At 38.6% G+C, this 27,402-nt stretch overlaps 1 protein-coding gene and 1 long non-coding RNA gene across 4 annotated transcripts in view; one reads left to right on the top strand and one right to left on the bottom strand.

Annotated features, from left to right (window-relative positions):
* The window catches only part of LOC103349885 (uncharacterized), a 150,337-nt gene extending 123,170 nt beyond the window's left edge, over positions 1-27,167 (top strand). The window contains exons 3-4 of one of the 2 annotated variants that reach the window (XR_011388531.1): positions 15,413-15,501; positions 22,247-27,167. This is a non-coding gene — a long non-coding RNA (uncharacterized lncRNA). Of the gene's footprint in view, positions 1-15,412; positions 18,391-22,246 lie in introns of those variants that run through there. The other variant, XR_011388530.1, reaches the window with a different exon arrangement.
* Positions 18,539-27,402, bottom strand: part of TMEM244 (transmembrane protein 244) — a 43,156-nt gene continuing 34,292 nt past the window's right edge. The window contains exons 5-7 of one of the 2 annotated variants that reach the window (XM_070073611.1): positions 25,150-25,194; positions 24,856-24,900; positions 18,539-19,352 (exon numbers count right to left, since the gene is read on the bottom strand). In XM_070073611.1, the coding sequence (XP_069929712.1) occupies positions 19,258-19,352; positions 24,856-24,900; positions 25,150-25,194 (185 nt within the window). In that variant the 3' untranslated portion in view covers positions 18,539-19,257. The remainder of the gene's footprint in view (positions 19,353-24,855; positions 24,901-25,149; positions 25,195-27,402) is intronic. The other variant, XM_051854335.2, reaches the window with a different exon arrangement.

Raw genomic sequence — 27,402 nt, 5'->3', positions numbered from 1 at the left:
AATGGGGGGAGTTAGAGTATCACCTACACAGGACTGAGGCAGAGAGGAAAGTCAAAGCCTTCAGACCCACACTTAACAATAGCAGTTAGGATGACCCCGCAGGTTGGGTGAAGTAAGGCTGCTGAAATGGAAACAAATGAACTTGTATCAGATCTCCCTATGACCTTTGCCAACCTCTGCTGGTCTGAGGACAGCTTGTTTAAAGCTCTGCTCCAGGTGACAACGTCCACTTTTGTGATTGGAAGCCTTCATGATGGCTAAGATCTGCTGCTGTCTTTGACACAAAGCTTCCTGGCATTCAGCAAGGCCAGAAATAGGATTTAAACCACTTTCAAAGAGGTAATCTGCCTGAAGACTTGGCACATGATAGGAAAAAGGAGAAGAGAATAGTAATCAAATAAATGTAACAAATCCACAGTGGATGGATTCTAACAGGAGGGGCATAGCCTTCCCACCCTCTCCCCAGCCTTAGTTCTTTGCACTTGATTATAAACAAACACTTGTGTCTAAATGCATTTGTATAATGACTTTTTATTATTATACTGTGTGTAACCTATTGTACCATACTCAGAAAAGCTTCAGTTTTCAGAAGGCACCAACAGTAATTTTTTTCGCTTAATGCCAACCCTCATTTTGTTAGTATCCTAGTCATCTTATGACAGAAATTTCCTAGAGAGGCTTATGATTCATAACGAGATACTGCTGATAGACTCATCAGCAGATGCACTGACTACTTTAAATTTGCTAGAAAGTAAATACCAAGTCCAACTTGATAACTCCTGTATAAATATATACTGATTTTCTAAAATTGTTTTTAGTGTAGAATAAAAGAACAAAAAATCTGAAATCTCCAGAAACCAAAAGAGAAAGAAATTAAGAAAAGATTATTATTAAATGTTTTTGAGAGAAATAAGGGGGCTTTGCTATTAGAATAGGATTAAATGTATTTGACTTATCTTCTGGAAATGACAGGTTAAAACCCAATTCTGATCGGCACCGCGGCTCGCTAGGCTAATCCTCCATCTGTGGCACCGGCACCCCGGGTTCTGGTCCTGGTTGGGGCACCGGATTCTGTCCCGGTTGCTCCTCTTCCAGTCCAGCTCTCTGCTGTGGCCCGAGAAGGCAGTGGAGGATGGCCCAAGTGCTTGGGCCCTGCACCTGCATGGGAGACCAGGAGGAAGCACCTGGCTCCTGGCTTCGGATCTGCGTAGCGCGCCAGCCTTAGCGGCCATTCGGGGGGTGAACCAACGGAAGGAAGACCTTTCTATCTCTCTCTCTCTCTCACTGTCTAACTCTGCCTGTCAAAAAAATTTTTTAAAAATTAAAAAATAAAAAAAATAAACAGACTGTCCTTTTTTGAGGGATTGATTTTAGCTCGTTGTCAAAGATCAGTTGGTTGTAGATGCATGGATTGATATCTGGGGTTTATATTCTGTTTCATTTGTTGACACATCTATTTTTGTTCTAGTACCAGCTGTTTTAATTATAGTTGCCCTGTAATAAGTCTTGAAATCTGGTATTGCAATGCCTCTTCCTTTGTTTTTGTTGTCTAAGATTGCTTATCTAATCAGAGTCTCTTGTGTTTCCATATGAACTTTAGCATAGTTTCTTCTAGATTTCAGAAGAATGTCCTTGGTATTTTGATTGGGATCACATTAATTTTGTAAATAGCTTTCAGTAGTATAGACATTTTGACAATATTAATTCTACCAACCCATGGACATGGAAGATTTTTCCATTTTTGAGTCCTCTATTTCTTTCTTTAATGTTTTGTAATTTCCATTTTAGAGTTCTTTCACCTCCTTGGTTAAACTTAATCTTAGGTATTTAATTTTTTTTATCTATTATGAATGGGATTGATCTTAGAAGTTCTTTTGGGGCTGGCACTGTGGTGTAGCAGGTAAAGTCACCGACTGTAGCACCGGCATTTGATATGGGAACCAGTTCAAATTCCAACTGCTCTACTTCCAATCCAGCTAACTGCTATGGCCTGGGAAAGCAGTGGAAGATGGTCCAAGTCTTTGGACCTCTGCATCTGTGTGGGAGACCTGGAAGAAACTCCTGGGTCCTAGCTTCAGATCAGCATAGCTGTGGCCATTGCAGCCATTTGGGGAGTGAACCAGCAGATGGAAGACTTTCTCTCTCTCTCTGGCTCTGTTTCTGCCTCTCTGTAACTCTGCCTATCAAATAAAATAAATAAATCTTTTTTAAAAAAGAAGTTCTTTCTCAGCCATGGCATTTTCTGTCTATACAAAGACTATTAATTTTTGTGTGTTGATTTTATATCCTACAACTTTCCAAAACTCTCTTAGGAGTTCCAATAGTCTCTTAGTGGAGTCTTTTAGTTCCCCAATATATAGAATCATGTCATCTGCAAGCAGAGATAGTTTGACTTGTTTCTTTCCTGTTTGTATCCCCCCCCCTTTTTTTTTTTTGCCTAATGACTCTAGCTAAAACTATATTGAAATAGCAATGGTGAAAGCAGGCATCCTTGTCTGGTTCTAGATCTTAGTGGAACTGCTTCCAACTTTTACCCTTCAATATGATGCTGGATGTGGGTTCATCACATATCGCCTTGATTGTGTTGAAGAATGTTCCTTCTATGCTCAATTTGCTGAAGGTTTTAATCATGAAAGTATGTTCAATTTTATCAAATGCTTTCTCTCTATATATTGAGATAATCATATGGTTTTTATTATTTAATTTGTTAATGTGCTGCATCACATTTATTGATTTGTGAATGATGAGCCATACCTGCATACCAAGAATAAATCCCACTGGGTCTGGGTGTATGATCTTTCTAGTGTGTTGTTGGATTTGATTAGTATTTTGTTGAGGATTTTTGCATCTATGTTCATCAGGGATATTGGTCTGTTTCTCTGTTGTATATTTTTCTGTATTGTGAATTAAGGTGATGCTGGTCTCATAGAAGGAGTTTGGGAGGATTCCCTCCATTTAATTCTTTTGACTACTTTAAGAAGAATTAGAATTAGTTCTTCTTTAAAAGTTTGGTAGAATTCAACAATGAAAACATCTAGTCCTTGGATTTCCTTGGTTGGGATGGTCTTTATTACTGATACAATTTCTGTCTTGGTTATTGGTATGTTTAGGTTTTCTTGGTGACTCAATTTTAGTAGATTGTATGTGTCCAGGAATCTATCCATTTATTACAGTTTTTTTGTTGGCATATAGCTGTTTGTAGTAATTCCTCATGATTCTTTTTGTTTCTATGGTGTCTGTTGTTGCATTTGTTTTTCTTCTCTGATTTTATTGATTTGGCTTTTCTCCCTAATTTTTTGGTTAGTTTAGCCAATACTGTATCAACTTTATTAAAAAGTGTTTCATGTTATTGATCTTTTTATTCTTTTTTTAATTTCAATTTTGTTTATTTCTTCTCTAATGTTAATTATTTCTTCCTCATACTAACTTTGGGTTTGGCCTGTTGTTTTTCTAGTTCTTGAGATGCATTGAAATCTCATCTTTTGAAGCCTTTACAATTTCTTGTTGTTGGCACTAATTGCTGTAAATTTCCCTCTTAACACTACTTTTTCTGTATCTTCTAAGTTACGATATGTTGTATTGTCATTTTTATTTGTTTCTGGGAATTTTTTTATTCCCTTTTATTTCTTCTATGACCCACTGTTCATTCAGAAGCATGTTGTTCAGTCTCCATGAGTTTGCATATTTTCTAGAGATTAAGTTATTAATTTCCAGCTTCATTCCATTGTAGTAAAAAACAATACATGGTATGATTTCATTTTTTTTTAATTTGCGGAGAATTACATATCACCTATCCTAGAGACAGTTCCTTGCACTGATCAAAAGAATGTGTATTCTTCAACAGTGGGATGAAATGTTCTGTATATATCAAGAGCACTTGGTCCAGAGTGTCAATAAGCTCTGTTGTTTCCTTGTTGATCTTATGTCCAGTTGATCTGCCCATTGATAAAACTGTGGTGTTGAGGTCCCCCATTACTACTGTATTGGAGTCTATGTCTCCCTTTAGATAAATTAACATTTCTTTAAATAGATAGTTGCCCTGGCTTTGGGTGCATATACATTTATTATAGCCACATCTTCCTGTTGACTTGATCCTTAATTGTTGTATGATGCCCTTCTCTATTCTTTTTTTTTCCTTTTTTTTGTTTTCTTTGCCCTTCTCTATTAACAATTTTTCTGTTAAATTTTATTTTGTCTGATATTACACATGGTTACACATGCTCATTTTTGCTTTCAATTAGCATGGAATATTTTTTCCACCCTTTCACTTTCAGTCTGATGTATATTGGTTGGTGAAATGTGTTTTTTGTAGGCAGCAAATAGATGGGTCTTTTTTTTTTTTTAACACATTCAGCCAATCTGTGTCTTTTAATTAGAAAATTTAGACCAGTTACATTCAAGATTATTATTGATAAGTAATGATTTGGTCCTACCATTTTTCCATAAATATTTCTATTGTTTGCTTTGTATTTCTTTTGTACTTTTAGTAGGAGATTTTCTGCCTTCACATTCTTTCATAACAATGACTATTGTTCTCTGTTTCTGTATGTAGTACATCCTTATGTATTATTTGTAAGGCTGGAAAAGTGGTGACAAAATCTTTGTTTCTGTGTTTTTTTTTTTTTTTTTTTGTAAGATCTTTGTTGCATCTTCATTTATAAATGAGAACTTTGCTGGGTACAGTATTCTGGGTTGACAGTTTCTTTCTTTTAGGAATTGGATTATGTCTCTCTAGTCTCTTCTAGCCTGCATTGTTTGATGAGAAATCAGTTGTTAGTCTAATTGGAGATCCTCAGAAGACAATCATGCATTTATCTCATGTACATTTTAGAATCTTTATGTTTTACTGTAGAAAGTTTGACTATAATGTGTCATGGTGAAGATCTTCTCTGGTCATGTCTATTAGGAGTTCTATGTGCTTCCTGTACTTGATTGTCCCTTTCTTTCTCCAAATTAGGGAATTTTTCTGTTCCTATTTCACTGAATATGCCTTCTAATCCTTTCTCTTTCCATGCCTTTAGGAACTCTTAAGAAATGTGTGTTTGGTTGTTTGATAATTCCACATAAATCTTTCAGATATTCTTCTGCCTCACCAAGTCTGTTTTTGAGGTTTTCCACTGTAATTTTCTAGTTAACAGGTTGAATGCTTCATTTCTAATATTTTTGCTTTATTTTTCTTCAGTATCTCAATATCTTCGCAGATTTTTTTCATCCATATCATGTATGGGTTTCTTTATCTCATGAATTTGTTTCTCTTTGTTTCTAAGTAATTTTATGGTCATTCTTTTTAATTCATTTTCAGACATTTCATCCATCTCTTCATCTTCACATGCTAACATTGAAGTGTTGTTGTGCTCCTTTTTGGGAATCATTTTGCCTTCCTTGTTCTTGTATCTCTGTATTTACTTTTTGGTATTTGTGGAAACACTTGTTGGTCTTTCTCCTCTGATGGGATTTATCTTTGAATTATGCCTTGATGGCTTAGTGGAGTGTCTGTTCCTTCACTGGATATGCAGAGGCATATGCTGGGTGGTGCCAGATCTGCTCTGGTCAATGCTCAAGAGTGGATCGTGAATCCAGGGTGACACCCAAGTTGGATATAGATCTCCTGTATTGCCAGCAAGGGGAGGATATGATCATGTATGTTGGTGTAATCTCAACCTCATCTCCTCTTTTCCAAGTTGATCAGTGCCCAAGGTTAGCCCACAGTGGGTACCACTCCCATCCAAGCAGGTGCATGAACCATCTAAGGATCTCTACAGTCTTCTATGTGAGCATGGAACCCTCCGCAATGAACCACCCCAGGCAGTCAGGGATCTCTGAGCCTCTGATGTCAGACACAGTGATTGCCCAGAGACGCTGCAATCCTAAGCACCCCATGACTGTGGAAGGCTTGTGTGCTGTGACATTAAAGACTTTGGTGAAACCAGTACAGGATCATCCATTTTGAGACCTCCCCTGAGTCTTCCAATGTGCAACTCATTTTTTAGATTGAAGCTGACTGCTTTGAAGCAAGGAAAAATGATTTTTTTCCTCATTTAACAAATATTTGTTATGTACCTGGTTTGTTTGATATGTTCCATACACTGTTTTAGGAGCTGATTATAATAGCAGTGAATGAAATTATATCTCCAATCTCAGATAGTTTAGATCTGTTCTCCTTTTGTGCCCTATCATTTATTCAACAACAGGTAGCTTCAAAAATAATTACCAGGTATATTGTTTTCTCTATATTATCCTTAAGTATTCTGAAAATTATTTAATTTAGGGATTATCATTCACTTGTAAAGTACAGCAAGAAACTTTACTTGAGTCACAGAGTTAATGAAAATTTGGTCACAACACAAACTTCTCCTTTCTATATTACTTTTGCTTTCCCTCTAGGGACTAGACACTTAGGCAAACCAAAGACCGTGTCCTTTACTTTTGTATTTCCTGCAGTGCCTAGCATATCACCTAACAGAATTTCCTGGCTTGTAGGCATTAAATAAATACTTGTTGGCTGGTTAAGTAAGTGGATAGATGGGTAGTGGCTGGTGTAATTTATACCATAGGCATTTGATCTACATTTGTTGTTGAAGTCTTCTACAGAAGTAGATCCCTCCAAAATATAATTAGCTTACTGACCACCTTATTTTAGGCCTCAATTATACAAATCATTTTGTTGAAACAACTTCGGAGTTGATAAATATTGTAAAAATATAATAGCTATATACTATTAGTATAAAGATAATGATCCTTTTTTAACATCAGAAAACTTTTAAAAATATTTTTATTTTATTTATTTGAGAGGTAGAGTTATAGACAGAAAGAGGGAGAGACAGAGAGAAAGGTCTTCCATTTACAGGTTCACTCCCCAAATGGCAGAAGTGGCTGGAGCTGGGCCATTCCAAAGCTGGGAGTCAGGAGCTTCTTCTGTGTCTCCCATACAGTAGCAGGGTTCCAAGTACATGGGCCACTTCAACTGCTTTCCCAGGCCAGAGCAGAGAGCTGGATTAGAAGAGGGGCAGCCAGGACTAGAACCAACGCCCATATGGGATGCTGGAGCTACAGGGGGAGGCTTAGCCCACCATGCCACAGCACCAGCCATGCTAATTCTTTATATTTAAAGGATTTAAGCAGAAGCCAGCACTGCGGCATACGAGGTAAGACTGCCACCTATAGTGCTAGCATCCCATATGGGCGCCGGTTCATATTCTGGCTGCTCCATTTCTGATCCAGCTCTCCACTGCGGCCTGGGAAAGCAGTGAAAGATGGCTCAAGTCCTTGGGCCCCTGCACCCTTGTGGGAGACCTGGAGGAAGCTCCTGGCTCCTGGCTTCGGATGGGTGCAGCTCCAGCCATTGTAGCCAATTGGGGAGTGAACCAATGGATGGAAGACCTCTCTTTCTGCCTCTCCTTCTCTCTGTGTGTAACTCTGACTTTCAAATAAATAAATAAAATCTTTAAAAAATTTAAGCAAAGACACTAAGGAAATTATTTTAAAAGTCACAATTTTACAGTAGAAAATTATTTGAGAGGTCTTTAACAAATTCATAGAAAATGTGTATTATGAAAAATGTGCTCGCTAGAATGGCTTTCATGCAGAAATCAACAAACAACAAATGCTGGAGAGCATGTGGGGAAAAAGGTGCCCTAATACACTGTTGCTAAGAATGTAAACTGGTAAAGCCATTATGGAAGACAGTATGGAGATAACCCGGAAATCTGAATATAGACCTACCATACGACCCAGCCATCCTACTCCTGAGAATTTACCCAAGGGAATGAAATCAGCACATGAAAGAGTTATCTGTGCCCCCATGTTTATTACAGATCAATTCACAATATCTAAAATAGGAATCAACACAAATGCCCATCAACTGAAGACTGGATAAAGAAATTATGGGATATGTACACCATGGAATACTACAGAGTGGTTAAAAAAAAAACACACACAACGAAATCCAGTCATTTGCAACAAAATGGAAGAAGTTGGAAAGTATCATACTTAGTGAAATTAGCCAGTCCCCAAAGGACAAATACAGTATGTTCTCCCTAACCTGTGATAACTAAGAGAGCACCTAAAAGGTAATCTGTAGAAGTGAATTTGAGGCTGGCGCCGTGGCTCAATAGGCTAATCCTCCACCTAGCGGTGCCAGCACACTGGGTTCTAGTCCCGGTCGGGGCACCGGATTCTGTCCTGGTTGCCCCTCTTCCAGGCCAGCTCTCTGCTGTGGCCCAGGAGTGCAGTGGAGGATGGCCCAGGTACTTGGGCCCTGCATCCCATGGGAGAGCAGGAGAAGTACCTGGCTTCTGCCATCGGATCAGTGCGGTGCGCTGGCCGCAGCGTGCTGGCCGCAGCAGCCATTGGAGGGTGAACCAACGGCAAAGGAAGACCTCTCTCTCTGTCTCTCTCTCTCACTATCCACTCTGCCTGTCAAAAAAGAAAAAAAAAAAGTGAATTTGACACTTTGAGAAGCAATGACTTTGAACAGGCCTTCTCTCGAGTGTTCAGGAACAGTTTTTTTCCTCCATACTATTAGTTGAACTCTTTACTTAACACAGAGTTAATCGTATGTGCATAGAGTTAATTGAAAATAGATCTTAGTAAAAAATAAGAATGGGAATAGGAGATGGAGGAGGAAGAGAGATGGGAGGGCAGGTACAGTGGGAAGAATCACTATGTTCCTAAAGTTGTAATTATGAAATGTTTGAAGTTTGCATTTCTTAAATAAAAGGTTTCTTGGGGGAAAAAAGAAAAAAAATCAGCATTTTTGATTTCAAAAATTTTTGCAACAAAGCAAACCTATCTTTTATGACTTTTTTTTTTTTTTAAACAGGCAGAGTGGACAGTGAGAGAGAGAGACAGAGAGAAAGGTCTTCCTTTGCCATTGGTTCACCCTCCAATGGACGGCGCGGCCAGCGCGCTGTGGCCGGCGCACCGCGCTGATCCGATGGCAGGAGCCTGGTACTTATCCTGGTCTCCCATGGGGTGCAGGGCCCAAGGACTTGGGCCATCCTCCACTGCACTCCCGGGCCACAGCAGAGAGCTGGCCTGGAAGAGGGGCAACCGGGACAGAATCCGGCGCCCCGACCGGGACTAGAACCCGGTGTGCCGGCGCTACAAGGCGGAGGATTAGCCTATTGAGCCGCGGCACTGCCCTCTTTTATGACATTTTAACATAAACTTTTTGAAGTCTCTTTATGTAGCTATTAAAAGCATATTTAGGCCGGCACCGCAGCTCAATAGGCTAATCCTCTGCCTGCAGTGCCAGCACCCCAGGTTCTAGTCCCGGTTGGGGTGCCGGATTCTGTCCTGGTTGCCCCTCTTCCAGGCCAGCTCTCTGCTGTGGCCCAGTAGTGCACTGGAGGATGGCCCAAGTGCTTGGGCCCTGCACCCAGATGGGAGACCAGGAGAAGCACCTGGCTACTGGCTTAGGATCAGCGCGATGCGCCAGCCACAGCATGCCGGCCGCAGCGGCCATTGGAGGGTGAACCAATGGCAGAGGAAGACCTTTCTCTCTGTCTCTCTCACTGTCCATTCTGCCTGTCAAAAAATTTTAAAAAAGCATATTTAAAGTATGTTTTGGGGTAAGCATTTGGCCCAGCAGTAAACACACCAGTTAAGATGCTTGCATCCCATATGCAGTGCCTGGGTTTGCCTGAATTCCATGTAGAGCTCCTTACTCTAGCTTCCTGCTAATTCAGTTACAACTCAAGTGGTTGCGTCTCTGTCACCTGCCTGGATTGATTTGTCAGCTGCTAGCTTCAACCCAGTCCTGGCCATTGCAGGCAATTGGGGAATAAACCAATAGATGAGTATTCTCTCTATAGATATATCTGTCTCTCACATAAATTAATTAAAAATATGTTTAGTGAAATGTTTTGGATATAATATTAAGTTTTTAAAAGGCAGCATTGGAAATTATATCATCCGAAGTAGGCAAAATAATGCTGCATGGGGCAGGTACCAGGCACAGTGGTTTAAGCTGCTGCTTGTGACAACTGCATCTCATGTGAGTACGAGTTCAAGCTCCTGCCAATCAGCTTTTAATCCAGCTTCCTGCTAATGTGCCTGGGAAGCTGCAGATGATGGGTCATGTGCTTGGGCCCCTGCCACCCATGTGGGAGGCCTGGATGGAAGTTCCAGCTTCTGACTTTAGTCTGGTCCAGTTCTGGCTATTGGGGAGTGAATCGGCAAATTAAGATTTTTCTCTCTCTCTCTCTTTCTCCATATCTATATATCTATATATCTATATATGTAGATAGATATTTATATATAATAGATTTTATATAGTATATATAAATTTATATACTATATAAAATATATTTATATATTATCTATACATATATGTAGATATAGATATTTCTGTCTCCCTCCCTCACTCACTCTGCCTTTCAAAGAAATGATTTTTTAAATGTATACATGCACATACTAGTTATATACACAAGGCTGACACAGATTTTGGAATTACAAAATATCTTAGTTTTCTTCTTGGCATTTTTTCTATTTTCCTGTTTTTGAACATTGGAAAATGTAATCTCCAAGAATGTTAATATACAAGAAAAGACCAGTAAAGAGATACGAGCTTAGTTTTAAATAACTAAACATTTTACTGGCTAAAATAATGACAAAGGAAAAATACTGACTAGATTATCAAGCTCATATTTTGTGAAGATGCTATTTAAGATAATTAGTTACACAGTATTTTTAGTCTCTAACTGAATTATTAGCCATTTGGTGGGGGTGGGAGTGGGGGTAGGGGTAAATATTCTTCTCCAAGAAGAGTCAGGTGGTAACTACCTCTACTACCTCTGTTTTTTAAGATATATTTAAGCTTGTTATTTTTTTAAGATTTATTTATTTATTTATTTGAAAGTCAGAGTTACACACAGAGAGGAGGAGAAGATAGAGAGAGCGAGAGGGAGAGAGAGATATCTTCCATCCAATGGTTCACTCCCCAATTGGCTGCAACAGCCGGGACTGTGCCGATCAGAAGCCAGGAGCCAGGAGCCCCCTCCAGGTCTCCCACGCGGATGCAGGGGTTCAAGGACTTGGGCCATCTTCTTACTGCTTTCCCCGGCCAGAGCAGAGAGCTGGATCGGAAGTGGAGCAGCCCCATATGGGATGCTGGCGCTCTAGGCCAGGGCGTTAACCAGCTGTGCCACAGCACCGGCCCCTAAGCCTGTTATTTCTGAGCCACCAAGAAGATTTAGATATAATAAAAGAGAATTTCAGAGAAACAGCTAAGATGAGGAAGAAATAATAAATAGAACAGTGTAGTTTTATTGACCTCTATTAAAAATGTACAGTACTGCTAAAATTTTATACCTTATGAGGGCTTCTTTCTGCAGTAAAGATCTATTGCAGAACTACATTGTCTTCATATAAACCAAATTGGTCTTCCTTTTCTGACAATTTTTGCCACAGCTACCTCTATGGGAACTTTTGTTATGCATTTATTTTCATAGAAATTCAAGTTTCTAAAGTTTATAGAGCAAAACAAGTGCTTTTATATTCCCTTAGGATGTTTGTCATAAACAGAATTCTGTATTTTACATTAGATGTATTCCCACTCTCATATGGTAATCTCGACAACTTCAGTGTTACCAAACAGCTTTAGAACTCAACAATTCAGCAACTAAGGTAAAGAGGGTGAGCAAAATCTATAAAATTTTAGATACCTGTCTTTAGCTTTCAAATGCGAAAATAGACCTCATACATATTGAGATCATTTTCAGCAAAATTAAAGACTATCCATTCATTTGGGTAATAATTCTTTCATATAAAACATGATTTCTAAAGATTTATTTGAACAACAGAGTGACGGGGGAGGGGGGAGGGGGGAGGAAGGGAAAGAGAATCTCCCCCCTCCAGGCAGAGTTAGACAATGAGAGAGAGAGACACACAGAGAGAGAGAGTGTTATAGACAGTGAGAGACAGAGAGAAAGGTCTTCCTTCTGTTGGTTCACTCCCCTAATGGCCGCTATGGCCAGCACTGCACCAATCCAAAGCCAGGAGCCAGGTACTTCCTCCTGGTTTCCCATGCGGGTACAGGGACCTAAGCACTTGGGTCATCCTCCACTGCCTTCCCGGGTCACAGCAGAGAGCTGGATTGGAAGAGGAGCAACCAGGACAGAACCTGGTGCCCCAACCGGGACTAGAACCCTGGGGTGCCAGTGCCACAGGCAGAGGATTAACCAAGTGAGCTACAGCGCTGGCCTGGGAAAGAGAATCTTGAATCCACTGACACTTTTAATGGCCACAACGGCTTAGGCTGGGTCAAGCTGAAGCCAGGAGCCAGAACTCCTTCTTGGTGGGAGGGGCTCAAACACGTGGGCTCTCTTCTGCTGCTTTCCTATATGCATTGGCAGCAGGGTGGATTGGAAGAGAGAGGAGCCAGCATCACAAGCAGTGGCTTAACCTGCTATGCCACAATGCTGGCCCCTCAAGTAAAACATTATTAAAGGTGTACATAAATGGATTTAAATTATAAAATAATACAATGTTATAAACTTGATGCATGTTTATGAAAATGTTATGCATAACACAAAAATACAATCCTAGTATAAAAAGTATTCTCAAAAATATGCACCAAAACTTTTCAAAAATATGCACCTTGTGATTCTATGTGGGACACTGGAAAAACAAGTTAAATGAATAAAACTCTAGGCCTTCGAGAAGGTTTCGTATATATATGGAATGCCTGGAATCATTCAGGAAGCTTCATTTACCCATCTTTGGCCCTGGGAAGTAGCACAGAGACAGGTCTTGGTGGTTTGGCTTGGCCAACCAAGACTTGCTGGAAACAGAGAGGCTGCCCCAGCCATCTTCCTTCAGCTCTAAGAGGGAGGAAGGCTGCTCATTCTCAGTTTTGCCCACGACAATTTGAGAAGAAGACGACAGGTAGATTAGCTCCGCCCCATCCTCAACACTGGGAAACAACTGGGCAGGCTGTCCTGTACTGGTCAGCCCGGGACACCTGGTAATGCCACCTGTGCAGCTCTCAGGCACTGATAAGCATGCTTCTTTCAGTCATACTGATATGTTAAATATTACACCATTATTTAAAGTACTGCTTAAAAATAAAGGAATGAAAAATACTGACTAGATTATCAATTGTGAAGGTGTCATTTAAGATAATTAGAGTAATATTTTTAGTTCCTTACTGTGTGAACTGCTAGGCACCGCAGGATGGCACACCGAGAACTGGGTGCACTATGCAGAATTAGCAGGGAACTTATCTTTGCCTAGGACAGCTGCATCCTAGTTGCAGATGAAATATAATGGCTACTGCAGTCTACACCACTGAGAAAACTGTGCATATCATCAATATTGATTACAGCTGCAGAGCATATACTAACACTACATTAGAGTACACACCTGGAACAAAAGCCAACACAGTCTCTCCAACTGCCATCTCAGGACATATCACCAAGAGAAAGTCATGTACAGTGAAAACCACTCTATAATATTGGTATAGGCTATTAATCTACCAGATGCACAAATATCAATATAGAGATCCAAGAAGTATAAACAAACAAGGTATCAGCATGCCTCCAAAGGAAAACAGTACTCTGTAGAGATAGGCCTCAAAGGAAAGGAAATTAGTGAGTTGCCTTAAAAGATATTCCAAATAATGACTTTAAGGAAACTTAATAAAAACAGACAGACAATGTAATGAAATTAGATAGAGACTTTATTATATTAATAAGAAATCCAGCAGAGATAGGGGATAATAAAAAATAAATGGAAATCTTGGAGCTAACAAATTCAATACATGAAATAAAAAATACAGTCGAGAATCTCAACAGATGAATATATTTAGGCAGAATAAGTGTCTGAGCTTAAAGACAGGTCTTTTGAAATAACTCAGTAAAGACCAAAAAGAAAAAGAAAGAAGAAAAGAAAAAAAATGAAAAAGACCAAGAAGGCTTTCAAAATTTAATGGACACCATTAAGCTGGACAACTTTCACATTATGGGATTTCCCAAAAGAAAACAAAAGGGAAAAATGACATAAAATCTATGCAATAAAATACTTGCTGAAAATGTCCCAAATCTTCAGAAAGATGCAGACATCTAGACCTAGGATGCTTAAAAGAACCTTAGTAGATTTGACTATACATATTTATATACATATATAAATATATAAACATATATTACATATCATATAATTATATAATATAAACATTATAAAACACATTTAATATATAATACATATTATAAAATGTATATTACATAATATATTATATATTTATATATAAATATATATAAACATATATAAACATATAAAATACACCTTTAGGGATATATATAGGGATATATCTATATATAGATATATATACATATTTATATTTATTTTTATATATTATATATTTAATATATATTTATATTTATTTATTTATAAAATACGCCTTTAGGGGTATATCTATATAGATTATATATATAGATATACCCCTAAAGGTATATTATAGTCAAAGTGTAAGAAGTACAAGACAAAAAGAGAATTTTAAAAATACCAAGAGGAAAGAGACAAATCACAAATAAGGACAGTCCCATTAGACTAACAATGGACTTCTTAGAAGAAATCTTAGCCAGGAGAAAATGGGATGATATATTCAAATACCCTAAAAGAACAAACCAGCCAATCAAGAATATTATAGTCAGCATAACATCCCTTCAGAAATGAAGGACAAAAAGTCTTTCCAAGATCAGTAAAAACTGAGAGAATTCATCACTTCTGGAACTGCTCTACAAGAAATGCTTAAGGGACACCAACACTAGAAGAGTAACTACCGGGGCTGGTGCTGTGGTGTAGTGGGCTAAGCCTACACCTGTGGTGCTGGCAGCCCATATGGGAACCGGTTCTTATCCTGGCTGATCCTCTTCTGATCCAGTTCTCTGCTATGGCCTGGGAAAACAGTAGATGGTCCAAGTGCTTGGGCCCCTGCATCTATGTGGGAGACCCAGAGGAAGCTCCTGGCTTCTGGCTTTGGATCAGCTCAGCTCTGGCCATTGTGGCCATTTGGGGAGTGAACCAGAAGATTGAAGACTTCTCTCTCTCCCTCTCTCTGTCTGTAACTCTACCTCTCAAATAAATAAATAAGCCTTTAAAAAATGTAACTACCATCATGAAAATATATGTGAAAGTACTCAATCATAAGGCAGATACCCAAAAGATAATCAAACTTCATCTGTGTAATAAACCACCAAACTGTAAAGATGAACAAGAGATGAAAAAATAAAGGATATACAAAATAACAAGAAAAAAATTAACAAGTGGAGAGGAGTATGGTTTTGCTCATGAATAATAATCTTGAGTGTAAACAGATTAAATTCCCCCAAGTAATAGAGATAGATTGATGGAATGGATTGAAAAAGAGACCCAGTGATGAGCTGCCTACAAGAAATTTTCTTCTCCTTTACAGATAACATAAACTGAAAGTAAAGGAATGGAACAAGATACACCATGCAAGTGGAAATGAAAAGCAAGCCAAAGTACCTATATTTATAACAGGTAAAATAGACTGTACAAAGAGACAAAGAACATTACTATATAATGATAAATGGACCAATTCCCCAAGAGGAAATAATTGTTAAAATATTCAAAAATTGAGGGGCTGGTGCCATGGCTCACTTGGTTAATCCTCCGCCTGCCACACCAGCATCCCATATGGGCACCGGGTTCTAGTCTCGGTTGCTCCTCTTCCAGTCCAGCTCTCTGCTGTGGCCTGGGAAGGCAGTGAAGGATGGCCCAAGTGCTTGGGCCCCTGCACCTGCATGGGAGACCAGGAGGAAGCCCCTGGCTCCTGGCTTCGGATTGGCGCAGCTCCGGCCGTAGCAGCCATTAGAGGAGTGAATAAACAAAAGGAAGACCTTTTTCTCTCTCTTTTATTTTTATTTTTATTTTTTTGACAGGCAGAGTGGACAGTGAGAGAGACAGAGAGAAAGGTCTTCCTTTGCTGTTGGTTCACCCTCCAATGGCTGCCGCGGCCGGCGCACCGCACTGATCCAATGGCAGGAGCCTGGTACTTATCCTGGTCTCCCATGGGGTGCAGGGCCCAAGCACTTGGGCCATCCTCCACTGCACTCCCTGGCCACAGCAGAGAGCTGGCCTGGAAGAGGGGCAACCGGGACAGAATCCGGCGCCCCTACCAGGACTAGAACCCAGTGTGCCGGCGCCGCAAGGCAGAGGATTAGCCAATTGAGCCACGGCGCCGGCTTCTCTGTCTCTCTCTCACTGTCTATAACTCTCTCTCTAACTCTACCTGTCAAAAAAAAAAAAAGAAAAGAAAAAGAAAAAGAAAAAAGAAAATCATACTGTGCCCCCAAAATATGTGCAACTACTATGTGTCCATTAAAAACACTAAAGTGAATATTTTGTTGCTATGTTTCATAATTTCTTCTGCTATCGCATGCACTATAATTTTATTTTTAATTTTTATGTGTAAGGGGGTATTGCAAAATAAATAATGATAATCATTTCATTTTTAATTTTTATAAAACATTATACTTTTGGGGCCGGCACTGTGGCACAGCAGGTTAACGCCCTGGCCTGAAGTGCTGGCATACCATATTCACGCCAGTTCTAGTCCTGACTGCTCCTCTTCTGATCCAGCTCTCTGCTATGGCCTGGGAAAGAAGTACAAGATGGCCCAAGTGCTTGGGCCCCTGCACCTGCATGGGAGACCCGGAAGAAGCTCCTGTTTCCTGGCTTCAGATAGGCGCAGCGCCAGCCGTTGCGGCCATCTGGGGAGTGAACCATCGGATGGAAGACCTGTCTCTCTCTCTCTCTCTGCCTCTTCTCTCTCTCTGTGTAACTCTGACTTTCAAATAAATAAATAAATCTTAAAAAACATTATACTTTTAATAAATATTTATGTATGAAAGGCAGAGACAGACTGACAGACATCTCTTATCTGGTGGTTCACTCTCCAAATTCGCAGAACAGCCAGGGCTGAGCCAGGACAAAGACAGGATTTCATCTAGGTCTCCCACATGGGTGGCAGGGACCCATTTACTTGGGCCATTACTTTCTGCTCCGACAAAGCACACATTAGGAGGAACCTGGAATCAAAGTGCAACCAGGACTCAAACCCAAGCACTCCAATATGGATGTAGGGGTTCTGAGTGACGTCTTAACTGCTATAAAAAATGTCCATCCCATAATAATCACTTTAATGAGTGAAGGAGAAAAACCATAGATAATTCTTGTGATCCAGAGGAAACATAAAGAGCAGGATTAACACAATAGTAATTACCGAGCAGATGGATTTCTAATCCTGGAAATAAACATGCTAATTAAGCTACACTACAGAATGACAAGATATCAAGGTCTTCTGAGTCTGGAGAGATTGCTATTCCAATTTACTAGAACTTAATTCTCATTATATTAAAAAGTATTTAATCAACCAAATCTTTTTTAATTAACAAGTTTGCGTAGGCAGTTTAATGTTTCTGCCAGTTTCTTCAGTGTGTGTGTGTTATAGGGGCACACATTCTCATCAGTGTACTCATGGTGTGTTCAATAACAGCATTTTTCCTAGAGCAGGACTGCATTGTGTTTTACCTCTAATAAGATACTCTTTCCTATTTGCTATCAGTGGAGTTTCAATTAGGGAATCAAAGATTACAATGCTGATGCTGTCATAGCTACCCTATGTATCCTTCATTTAAAGATGAAAAATAACTTCATTAATAACTGGAATTTTCAGTCCCTTGATTGATCTGGGTGAGCTACAGATTTTGATACCACCCATAACCTAATATTTTGGAAGAAATAAACAGGAAGAAAGAGAATAATGTAAGGGAAACAAAAGTTTGTGTGAATAATGTGAGAAAGAAGCAAGTGAGACAGCATCATTATTTTTATTTTTACATGTGCATAAGTCCAAATTTTCTATCCAGTATCTGATCAATACAATACCATTTTTGGAAAGTCATCTGAAATACATAAAATTGCATGACATTTCCTAGTGCATGAATGTCTTTACAGAAGAAACCGATTTTTAGAGTAAAAAGACTCATCTAGAAGAGAATTATAAGAGATGGTTCAGTTTAATTTCTATTATAAACCCCCCAAATTTTTGTGTATGGAGTGTGTGGGGGGGGGTCACTCTCCTGTCCCTATTCCTATCTGTCTTTAGTTGTAACCACAACACTCACTTCTTTTATATCATGAAATATTTTAGCTATATTAAAAAGTGAGAAATACTTGTCAGTTATATAAATGTAACTCATCCCAATTTAACCCAATTCTACAAGCATTTATTGAATGAAAGTGATAGGAAAATCATAGAACTGGTGATACCAAGCTACACCAACTTTAAAAAGATACTTCCCATGCTCCAAACCACATAGGCCTTTGCTACTCAAAGAGTGGTCTGTGGCCAAGCAGCATTAGCATTTACTGAGAACTGTTAGAAATACAGAATTTCAGTCTCCACCAAAATCTGAATTGTAGCATGATCCCCAAATAAATCAAATGCACATTAAACTCTGAGAAGCATTGTGCTAGAAGACACCTGTCTAAGGAGAAAGTATACCTTGGTGTGTTTTTTTTTTAGAAGAAAATAATTTAATAAGAAATGATCTAACACAGAGCAAACACTATGAGACAGTACAGAATCTAATTCTGGTTGCAGAGATGGGCAGCAGGTTTAACCTGCCTTTTTCTGTGTTAGACTTCACACCTGATAGATGAGAATTTTCTGAAGTGTACCCCTCATCAAATATGTTTCAGAAACACTGCATGAAGCATATTACACTTCACATTTTCTAAGCCAGTAACTAATCACTACACCATATATTGAAACTTTACCCAGATTACAAAAAAATAGCATGACTTTTTTTTTTATGAATGAGTGAAGGTTTTTATGGAAGAGATGCATACCACATTTGTAAAAGTGTACTAAAGATTGAGAAGTACAGAAATAAACAATACTGTTTACTTAAACCCAGGATTCCACAAATATAATTTTAAAAATGTAACTTATTCCTCTTAAAACAATGATATTAGAATCTTTCAGAGTGTGGTCTATGACACACTTTCGGAGTTACTGAACGTTATAAAACTTGGAACATTTCACTCATGAATTCTTCACCCGAGTTGTTCTGTTTTCCATTAACTTCTCTTCTCCTTCTTACAATTTAGAGTATAAAAGTACCAAATAAATTCAACCTTGAGCATGAACATAAACAAAATATAGCATTTAGATCTGACACAATATATGTTATAATTTAGAAATTCTGAGACAATAGACCAGCTGTTCTCTTAAAAATTATCCAGATCTGGATAGATAAAGCTGTCTTTGAACAAACAGTATGCTAAAGTCTGGCCTCCACATATCATTGAAATTAAGCCGGATCCTGCAAGTAAATGAAAGGGAAGTTCTGGTTAACAATCAATAATGAATAATTCATTGGCGAAATTATGAATAAGAACAATTGTCATAACTGAAAGAGTGTTGCTGAAACTGACATAGGAAATGAAACAGCTTTTTACAGATTCAGCTAAAAGAGACTAGGCAGTTAATCAGGCTGACAAATTGTTGAAATTTAAAATTTCCTTCAGAAGCAAATAGGCACACGGATACTAGTAAGGTGGTCCTAAAACTCATACTTCCAAAGGCCATGAAGTCACAGCACATACTAAGGAATTCACTGTGAAATCCTTTAGCTCCTCAATCTGTCATTTGTTTGAGTTGTTGCTGTTTACAGAGATACATTTTGTTCCACGTTTTCCTTCTGTTTGTAAAAGGAGATCATGCTAACTTGGAAAAATGTTTTATGTATAGAAAAGACTTTTAAAAAACAGAATTCCCCATACTTGAGCAATTTGGTTTTGGGAAAATACCTTTAGTTCTGATTTTACTGACTCAATGATTTGTGTTTGTTTTAAAATATTGATACAGTAATTGCAGAGCTTTCATAAGTCTGTAGTTCCTTGTCTAGTAGTATCAGAGGAACTTCCATGAAAGGTGGAACCCTGAGGGAGGAACCCTGGCAGGATTCACAACTACATCACATAGGGATGTACAATATGAGACCATGAGAGAGTTTCTAAGATGTTTAACCACTGTTCTCTTGGATCTCAATTTTTCACTAAGACCACCTCATGTGTCATGTGGCACCTGCATTATGTATAATCAACCCTGTTCATTGATACTAGTCACTCAACTATTTTATTATTCTATTCCACTATGCTTAAGTTGACTTTTGTGGCAATCAGCTGGCATTTGCTCTTACCAAGCTGACTAAAGCAGAGGAAACTTTATGGTATTATAAATAAAATCCAAATGCAGTAAGTTCTTATTTTTCAAAGAAAAAAATCATTTCCACTTAAGCATTTCTCTCTGTATCTTTTTTCCCAATTTATTAATAATTTACATAGTTGAATGGTTTATGCAGATATAAATGGTACTGTGTTTTTCAATTTTTCATTTATTTATTCACATTTTATTTGAAAGCCAGAGAGATGATTCACTTTCAAACGCCTGAAACAGCCAGGGCTTGGCCAACCAGAAGTCAGGAGCACAGAACTTAGTGTAGGTCTCCCACATGTCCCTATAGGACCCAACTACCCAAGCCATCTGTAGTTTCTCAGGGTGTGCATAGCAGGAAGCTGGATCAGAAGCTGAGTAGCCAAGACTCAAAGCCTTCACTTGCATATAGTATGTGGGCAACCCAAACAGTGACTCGCCACTGCAGCACATACCAGGCCTCCTGTGTTTTCTGTTTGTACTAAACACTACTAGAGGAAAACAAACAACTAAGACACAGGGGGCTAAAACATACTATAAGTAGCACTGGCTAACCTGTCTCAGTATGATGGTGAATATATAGCTGAACCTAAAAAGTGTTAGAAAAATCCACTCTCTGGAGTCAGTGTTTAGCTTAGTGCTGAAGACACCTGTGCCCCTGTTGGAGTGCCTGGATTCGGTTCCCAGCTCTTGACTCCTACTTTGTGTTAATGCTGATCCTGACAGGTAACAGTGGTGGCTTAAATGATTGCTTCCCTGCCACCCACATGGGAGACTTGGGTTGAGTTCCTGACTCCAGCCCCAGCTGTGGGGGGTATTTGAGGAGTGAACCTCTCTCTCTCTCTCCTTGCCACTCAAATTAATAAAATAAAATAAAATAAAATAAAGCACTCCCACTTGGCTAATTTTCTTACTAGATATATAACTGATGAATTCTGTTCAATTTGTGAGCAAAAAAGTAATTGAAATAGTTTCACTGCTCCTTGTAAAAGTAGAAAAACAGCTATGCCTTCACAAAGAATGTCTGGTATTTTATTCACTATATTTTGAGAATGATGAAATCTTTGAACAGTCTCCTGGTCCAATTATCTGGCCCACATAAAAATATTTTTATGGCCCCATTTTAAAAATACATATTTATATTGAATAAATAGTATACTACATATATTATGTAATATACTCTAATAACACATCAGAACATACAAGATAAAAGCAGAGTATATAACACAAAAATATATTGAAATATATAACATGAAAACCAGGTATAATACTCATGTCTATATAATTATAATATTTATATAAAATGATCCATAACAGGTGATTACATATTTTCTCTTTGAACTCTCCCAGGGTGAAGAATAAACAGCCTCCCTTGGTAGTCCGCCAGAGTGTGTTTGCTGTTTGGCACCCATATACTCCCATTACGGGCCAGGAAATTCTCTGCTTCTTAATTTCATCTCACATAATTCTCCCTATACTTACAAAACAAATATTTACTATGTGACAGGTATATGCTGGGTACAGCATGCTATATTAACATTTTAACTCTCAAACGTTTTAAAAAATGAAAATTAAGTCATTGTGTATTTTCAAAAGAATGAGCAGCATTTTGCTATTTTCCAGTTGAATTTAAAAGCAAATATTTTGACAATTTGTCTGTTCTTTCCTAAGTCATGTAAAATGCTTGCTTCTATTTGATTTGCAAACAACAATCACAGAACCAGGAAGCAATATGGAAATCCTATCAGAGCTTGTGATCATCACTGATCAGTCTGTCTTGTCTTTTTACTCTTTCCACCGCTGAAACAGTGGTTGCCTCCAGAAATTCCTATAAGCTTTGCTCTTCACCTTGGGTATTCTCACCCATATAAAGTAAGCAACAAATGGTAAGTATTACTGCTATTGTGAAGGCCCTTAAAACTGAGGGGTAACACCAGAATATATATGGGGTTACTTAGTACTGTCAGAACAGATCTTATTGTGAGATCTTTGTGCCTGCAGATGCAGCCACAGGATCTCCATGTAGAGGTGTCTCATGGCTGACAAGATGTGTTGGAAGAAAGCCTGTTTACAGAGACCATCCTGGTGCCTGTGGGAACTCTACTGAATTACCCAATTGTATAAGCTCAGTTTCCACGTTCTCAAAATTGGAATATAATACTTATCTCACAGGATTGGAATAAAGGTTAGCGAGACTAATGCAATATCTCTGGCTCATGTCAAATGATCAATAAATAATAAGTATTATTGATATTGTATAAGCCACTACACACCAGAATATGTTTGGGTTTGTTTACTGTTGTCAGAACAGATTCAAGATATTGGATAACATTATTACCAAATCAAGAACACTTATGATCTTTACATTTGAAAGCCAAATGCACCCAATCTAAAAGTAAATAATTTCCACACTTGACAAATATAGAATTCTGTTTAGAATTATCTAGCCATTTACTAGCACAAATAAATTTTAATATTGGGCTATTGCTTTTCCTTCCTAAATTTCTAATTATTATATAATATGATTCAGGAAGAACATAAATAAAAGTGATGTTTTCAAAATCTCATTTCTTTTCATTTGTTTTTTGTATCTTGACTCTCCTATTTTATAAATAGAATTCTATGGAAAGCATATTTAGATTGGATTATTTGAAGCTAAAAAGGAGTTAAAAGTTTAATTCTAGAAAAATGAAGCTATTAGAAGACAACAGGGAAGATTAAAATAAAACACTCAGATGAACTTCACAACTGTTAGAACTTGAAAATATTGTAAAGTCATAAAATTTATTGACTTTGTATGAAGTTAGGGGTTGCATAAAAGATTTTAAAGGACTTAGAACCTCTCTATGTCACTGTAGCTTGATGTGTGGTTCATCAACTGGCAGGCCCTATCCAGACTGACTACATTTCAGCAAGATCCTCAGGTGATTTGCATATGTTATGTACATTCAAATTTGAGAAATTCTGCTGTAAGCTATGATCTTTCTATTAATAGTAGAAACGAGACCAGGGTGTAATTTCATTTGGCATGTTCCTTATTCTTCATTCCTTACACAGGACTTTTTTTTTTTTTTGTACTTTACTAATTTCAAAACACAGCCATTTTTATTGTTTTCTTCCTTCATCATGACATGATATTATCTAAAGATATCTTGGATGGAATCATCCCATAGAAGGCAGTTCCATCCAGTGATGGCAATAAGGGGTCTTCAAAACATTTACGGAAGAGTAGTTTGGCCTAGTAGTCAACATACTGATTGATTTACCTACGTCTCCCTCTGAAGTTCCTGGATAAGATTCCCCAACTCCTGCTCTGATTATAGCTTCCTGCTAATACAGACCCTGGGAGCCAACGGTGATGGCTCAGGTAATTGGATTCCTGCCACCTTCATCGGAGACCTGGATTGTGTTCCCAGCTCTGTGGTTGGCACAGCCCCACTCCAGTTGTTGCAGGCATTTGAAGAATGAACCAGAGGATGGCATCAGTTTCTCTGCCTCTCTCTTCATCTCAGATAAGTAAATAATTCTTTAAAACATTTCATGGAAAACACATATTAGGAAAAAATGATGCATGTATTTCAATTTTTTGCACCAAAATAAAATTATTTTTTAATTCCATTTCCACAAACTGTTTGAAATACCCTCATCTATCAGGGTTCAACCTCTTTGTCCTAATAAAAATTCAAACTTTAAGTATCCATGAATATTGGAAGAGGATTAATTTTGATACTTAGTGTCCAATAAGAAGTTAGAGTGAGCTGCATCTTGGAATAGATGTTAGAATGTGCTAATAAATGAAGCATAGTCCCATGATAGGATGTCAGGGAAGGAAACAGCAGTACTCTGTTGTTTGGTACTAGGTCCTGTGCATACCTATTTTCTCATGCAATTTCTAAGTTGACCCCATTGACTCACTTGTACAGTGGGACATTTGGTGCATCTGTGTATACGTGATTGAGAGTCTGTATATGGATCCCAAAAAAGTTGAAAATATGTACCTAAGCACTTTTTAAAATAAAACTGAACCTCCCTTGTTTGCCTACTAATGATAGCTCAGCCCTTACTTCCTTCCCTGGGGCCAAAACGATGGAGAAAGAAGGGAAGACAAAATTCATATAGACCAGAGTTGGAGGGAAGCTAAGGAAATTGAGGGTTTAGCAAAAACTTTGCCAGTACATAGAGCTTTTTTGGTTTTTACTCACTTCTATCCCTTCCATTACTGTTTTAGATATAAAGTGAATCTCATTACTTAATAAATTAAAAATTTATCAAATGGAGCAGAGACCTATGTATCTTATATGTGTATTTATCAATCTATTATTTGTCTCAAATGCATGTTAAGATGGCAGATTCTCTTGTGCTACTCTGAGAGTGTATTGGGCCAGGAGAAATAATCAGTACAGTCCATCTTCAGTAAAATGGCATGAGGATTTTTTGTTGTTGTTGTTTCTTACAATTTATTGTCATTTTATTTGAGAGAGACAGAGAATCAATCTCCCATTTGCTGGTTCACTCTCAAATGCCTACAAGAGCCAGTGCAGGGCCAGGCTCGAGCCAGGAGCCAGGAACTCCATCTGGGTCTCCTATATGCGTGGCAAGGAACTAAGTACCTTCTTCATCAGTTGCTGCCTCCCAAGATGCTTGTAAGCATGAACCTGGGTGAAATATGAAATAGCCAGAATTAGAATAAGGCACTCCTAAATGGAAGGCAGGCATCCCCAGGGGAGACAACCACTGTTCCAAATGCCCTGGCTCAATGGCTTTAATGATCTCAGACATCATCATCATTATCTTGAAAAATAAGAAAATTTATGACTACACTAAAAAAATCTACTTCCCAAAATTATTCTACTTAACACTTTTTTGTGCATTAGAGAATCCGAACCGGAACAATGCCCATATACCTAAAGCAGCCCACCAATGTGACGTCAAGGGGAATTCCAACATAACTGTAATAGAAAAGAGAGGTGTTACTCATTTTCAAAGCACACATTATCTTTTTACTCACGAAAAAATACTTCTGCTTGGTGAAATCGTATCCATGTACCAAATAAAAATGTACCCATGCTCATAAAATCAACTGGCCCCAGAGTTGTACTTAAGTTATGGATCTGAAAGATCAATTTGTAGGTCAAATATTTCAAATTCTTCTCTAGAAAGGTTATGAGATTGCCTTACAAAGTTGATTTGCAACAGGGATGGTTACAAGACCACACTGAATCTTCAGTGCCCACATTATGAACCAATTATGAACCACTTAACTCTAAACACATTTCTATCCATTTGTTAAATATTTTCTATGTGTCTTGTATTAGATAATTAACTCATTTTTTTCTGAGTCCAGAACCTATAGTTCATCCCAATCTTGAGGGCCATCCTATGTTCTCCAAGCCTCATACAAATATTCTGTGACTGTCTTAGCAATAAAACATTAAGCTTTGAAGTATAATATTGAATTTGAGATGACATGGATGTGGGGTGGGAATGTGGGGTCCCATGATTTTCCGAGTTACTAAAGGAGGGTTTGTACTGAGAAATTGATGCTAGGAGGTCAATATACTGGCATTCTCAGACACTGAGAAGCAGCAATACATTTGGAAATTCTACATTCTTAAACTGGAGATGGATTATCCTATCAATACATGAGCACTTCAAATCAACAAATAATAAAGTTTCAAGGCCAGCACCGCGGCTCACTAGGCTAATCCTCCGCCTTGCAGCGCCGGCACACGGGGTTCTCGTCCCAGTCGGGGCGCCGGATTCTGTCCCAGTTGCCCCTCTTTCAGGCCAGCTCTCTGCTGTGGCCCGGGAGTGCAGTGGAGGATGGCCCAAGTGCTTGGGCCCTGCACCCCATGGGAGACCAGGAGAAGTACCTGGCTCCTGCCTTCGGATCAGCGCGGTGCGCCGGCCGTGGTACACCGGCCACAGCAGCCATTGGAGGGTGAACCAACGGCAAAGGAAGACCTTTCTCTCTGTCTCTCTCACTGTCCACTCTGCCTGTTAAAAAAAATGTTTCAATCATAACTTGAGATTGCGTATCATCCATACTTTGACTAACATAATTAAAAAATAATGGAAGATAGTATGGAAGCAAAAGTTAGAGGGAAGAGTAATTCTGAATTGATGAATTAATGAATCAAACTATCATTTACTGAGCAATTATTATAAATTAGATAATTTTTCACCTCTTTTTTTAGTTTTTTAAAAATTTTTAGGTTTTAAGATTCAATATAGGGGCCAGCACTGTGGTGCAGCGAGTTAAAGCCCCAGCCTGCAGTGCCAGCATCCCATATGGACACTGGTTTGAGTCCCAGCTGCTCCTCTTCTGATCCAGCTCTCTGCTATATGGCCTGGAAAAGCAGTAGAAGATGGCCCAAGTCCTTGGGCCACTGTACCTGCATGGAAGACCTGGAAGAAGCTCCTGACTCCTGGCTTTGAATCAGCTCAGCTCTGAGTGAACCAGCAGAATGGAAGACCTCTCTCTCTCTCTTTCTCTCTCTCTTTCTCTGCCTCTCCTTCTTTCTCTGTGTAACTCTGACTTTCAAATAAATAAAATAATTCTTTAAAAAATGATTCAATATAGTTCATAGATACAATTCTAAGAATATAATAGCATTCCTTCCCTCTCTCCCTCTCTCCTCCTCTTCTGCCTCTCACCCTCTCTCCTTCCTTTCTTTACTTCTGATATCATATTTTAATTTACATCACAATCAAGGGCTTAATTCTCCACCAAATAAAAAAGTTTAACAAGTAAAGAGCAATAAGAACCCTGGTTTAGTGGGAATATAGGTAAGGGCTATAAACAATAATAGAATGTAAAGATGGACATTTCAACCATATATAGTAAATTTTAAAGTAATTACAGATTATTAAAGCTATAGTAGTATAGCTTTTTTTAAAAAACAAGATTTATTTATTTATTTGAAAGGTAGAGTTACAAAGAGACAGAGGCAGAGAGAGAGGTAAGTCTTCCATCCTTTGGTTCACTCTCCAGATGGCTAGAACGCAGGAACTGGGTTGATCTGAAGCCAGGAAACAGGAGCTTCTTCCAGGGCTCCCACACGGGTGCAGGGACCCAGGGACTTGGGACATCCTCTATTGCTTTCCCAGGCCATAGCAGAGAGCTGGATCAGAAGTAGAGTGGCTGGAATTCAAAC

This window comes from Oryctolagus cuniculus, chromosome 5 (genome assembly GCF_964237555.1).
Source record: "Oryctolagus cuniculus chromosome 5, mOryCun1.1, whole genome shotgun sequence".
Classification (NCBI taxonomy): Eukaryota; Metazoa; Chordata; class Mammalia; order Lagomorpha; family Leporidae; genus Oryctolagus; species Oryctolagus cuniculus.
The sequence above is the reverse complement of the archived record's forward strand: the minus strand, read 5'-3'. Positions and strand labels throughout refer to the sequence as shown.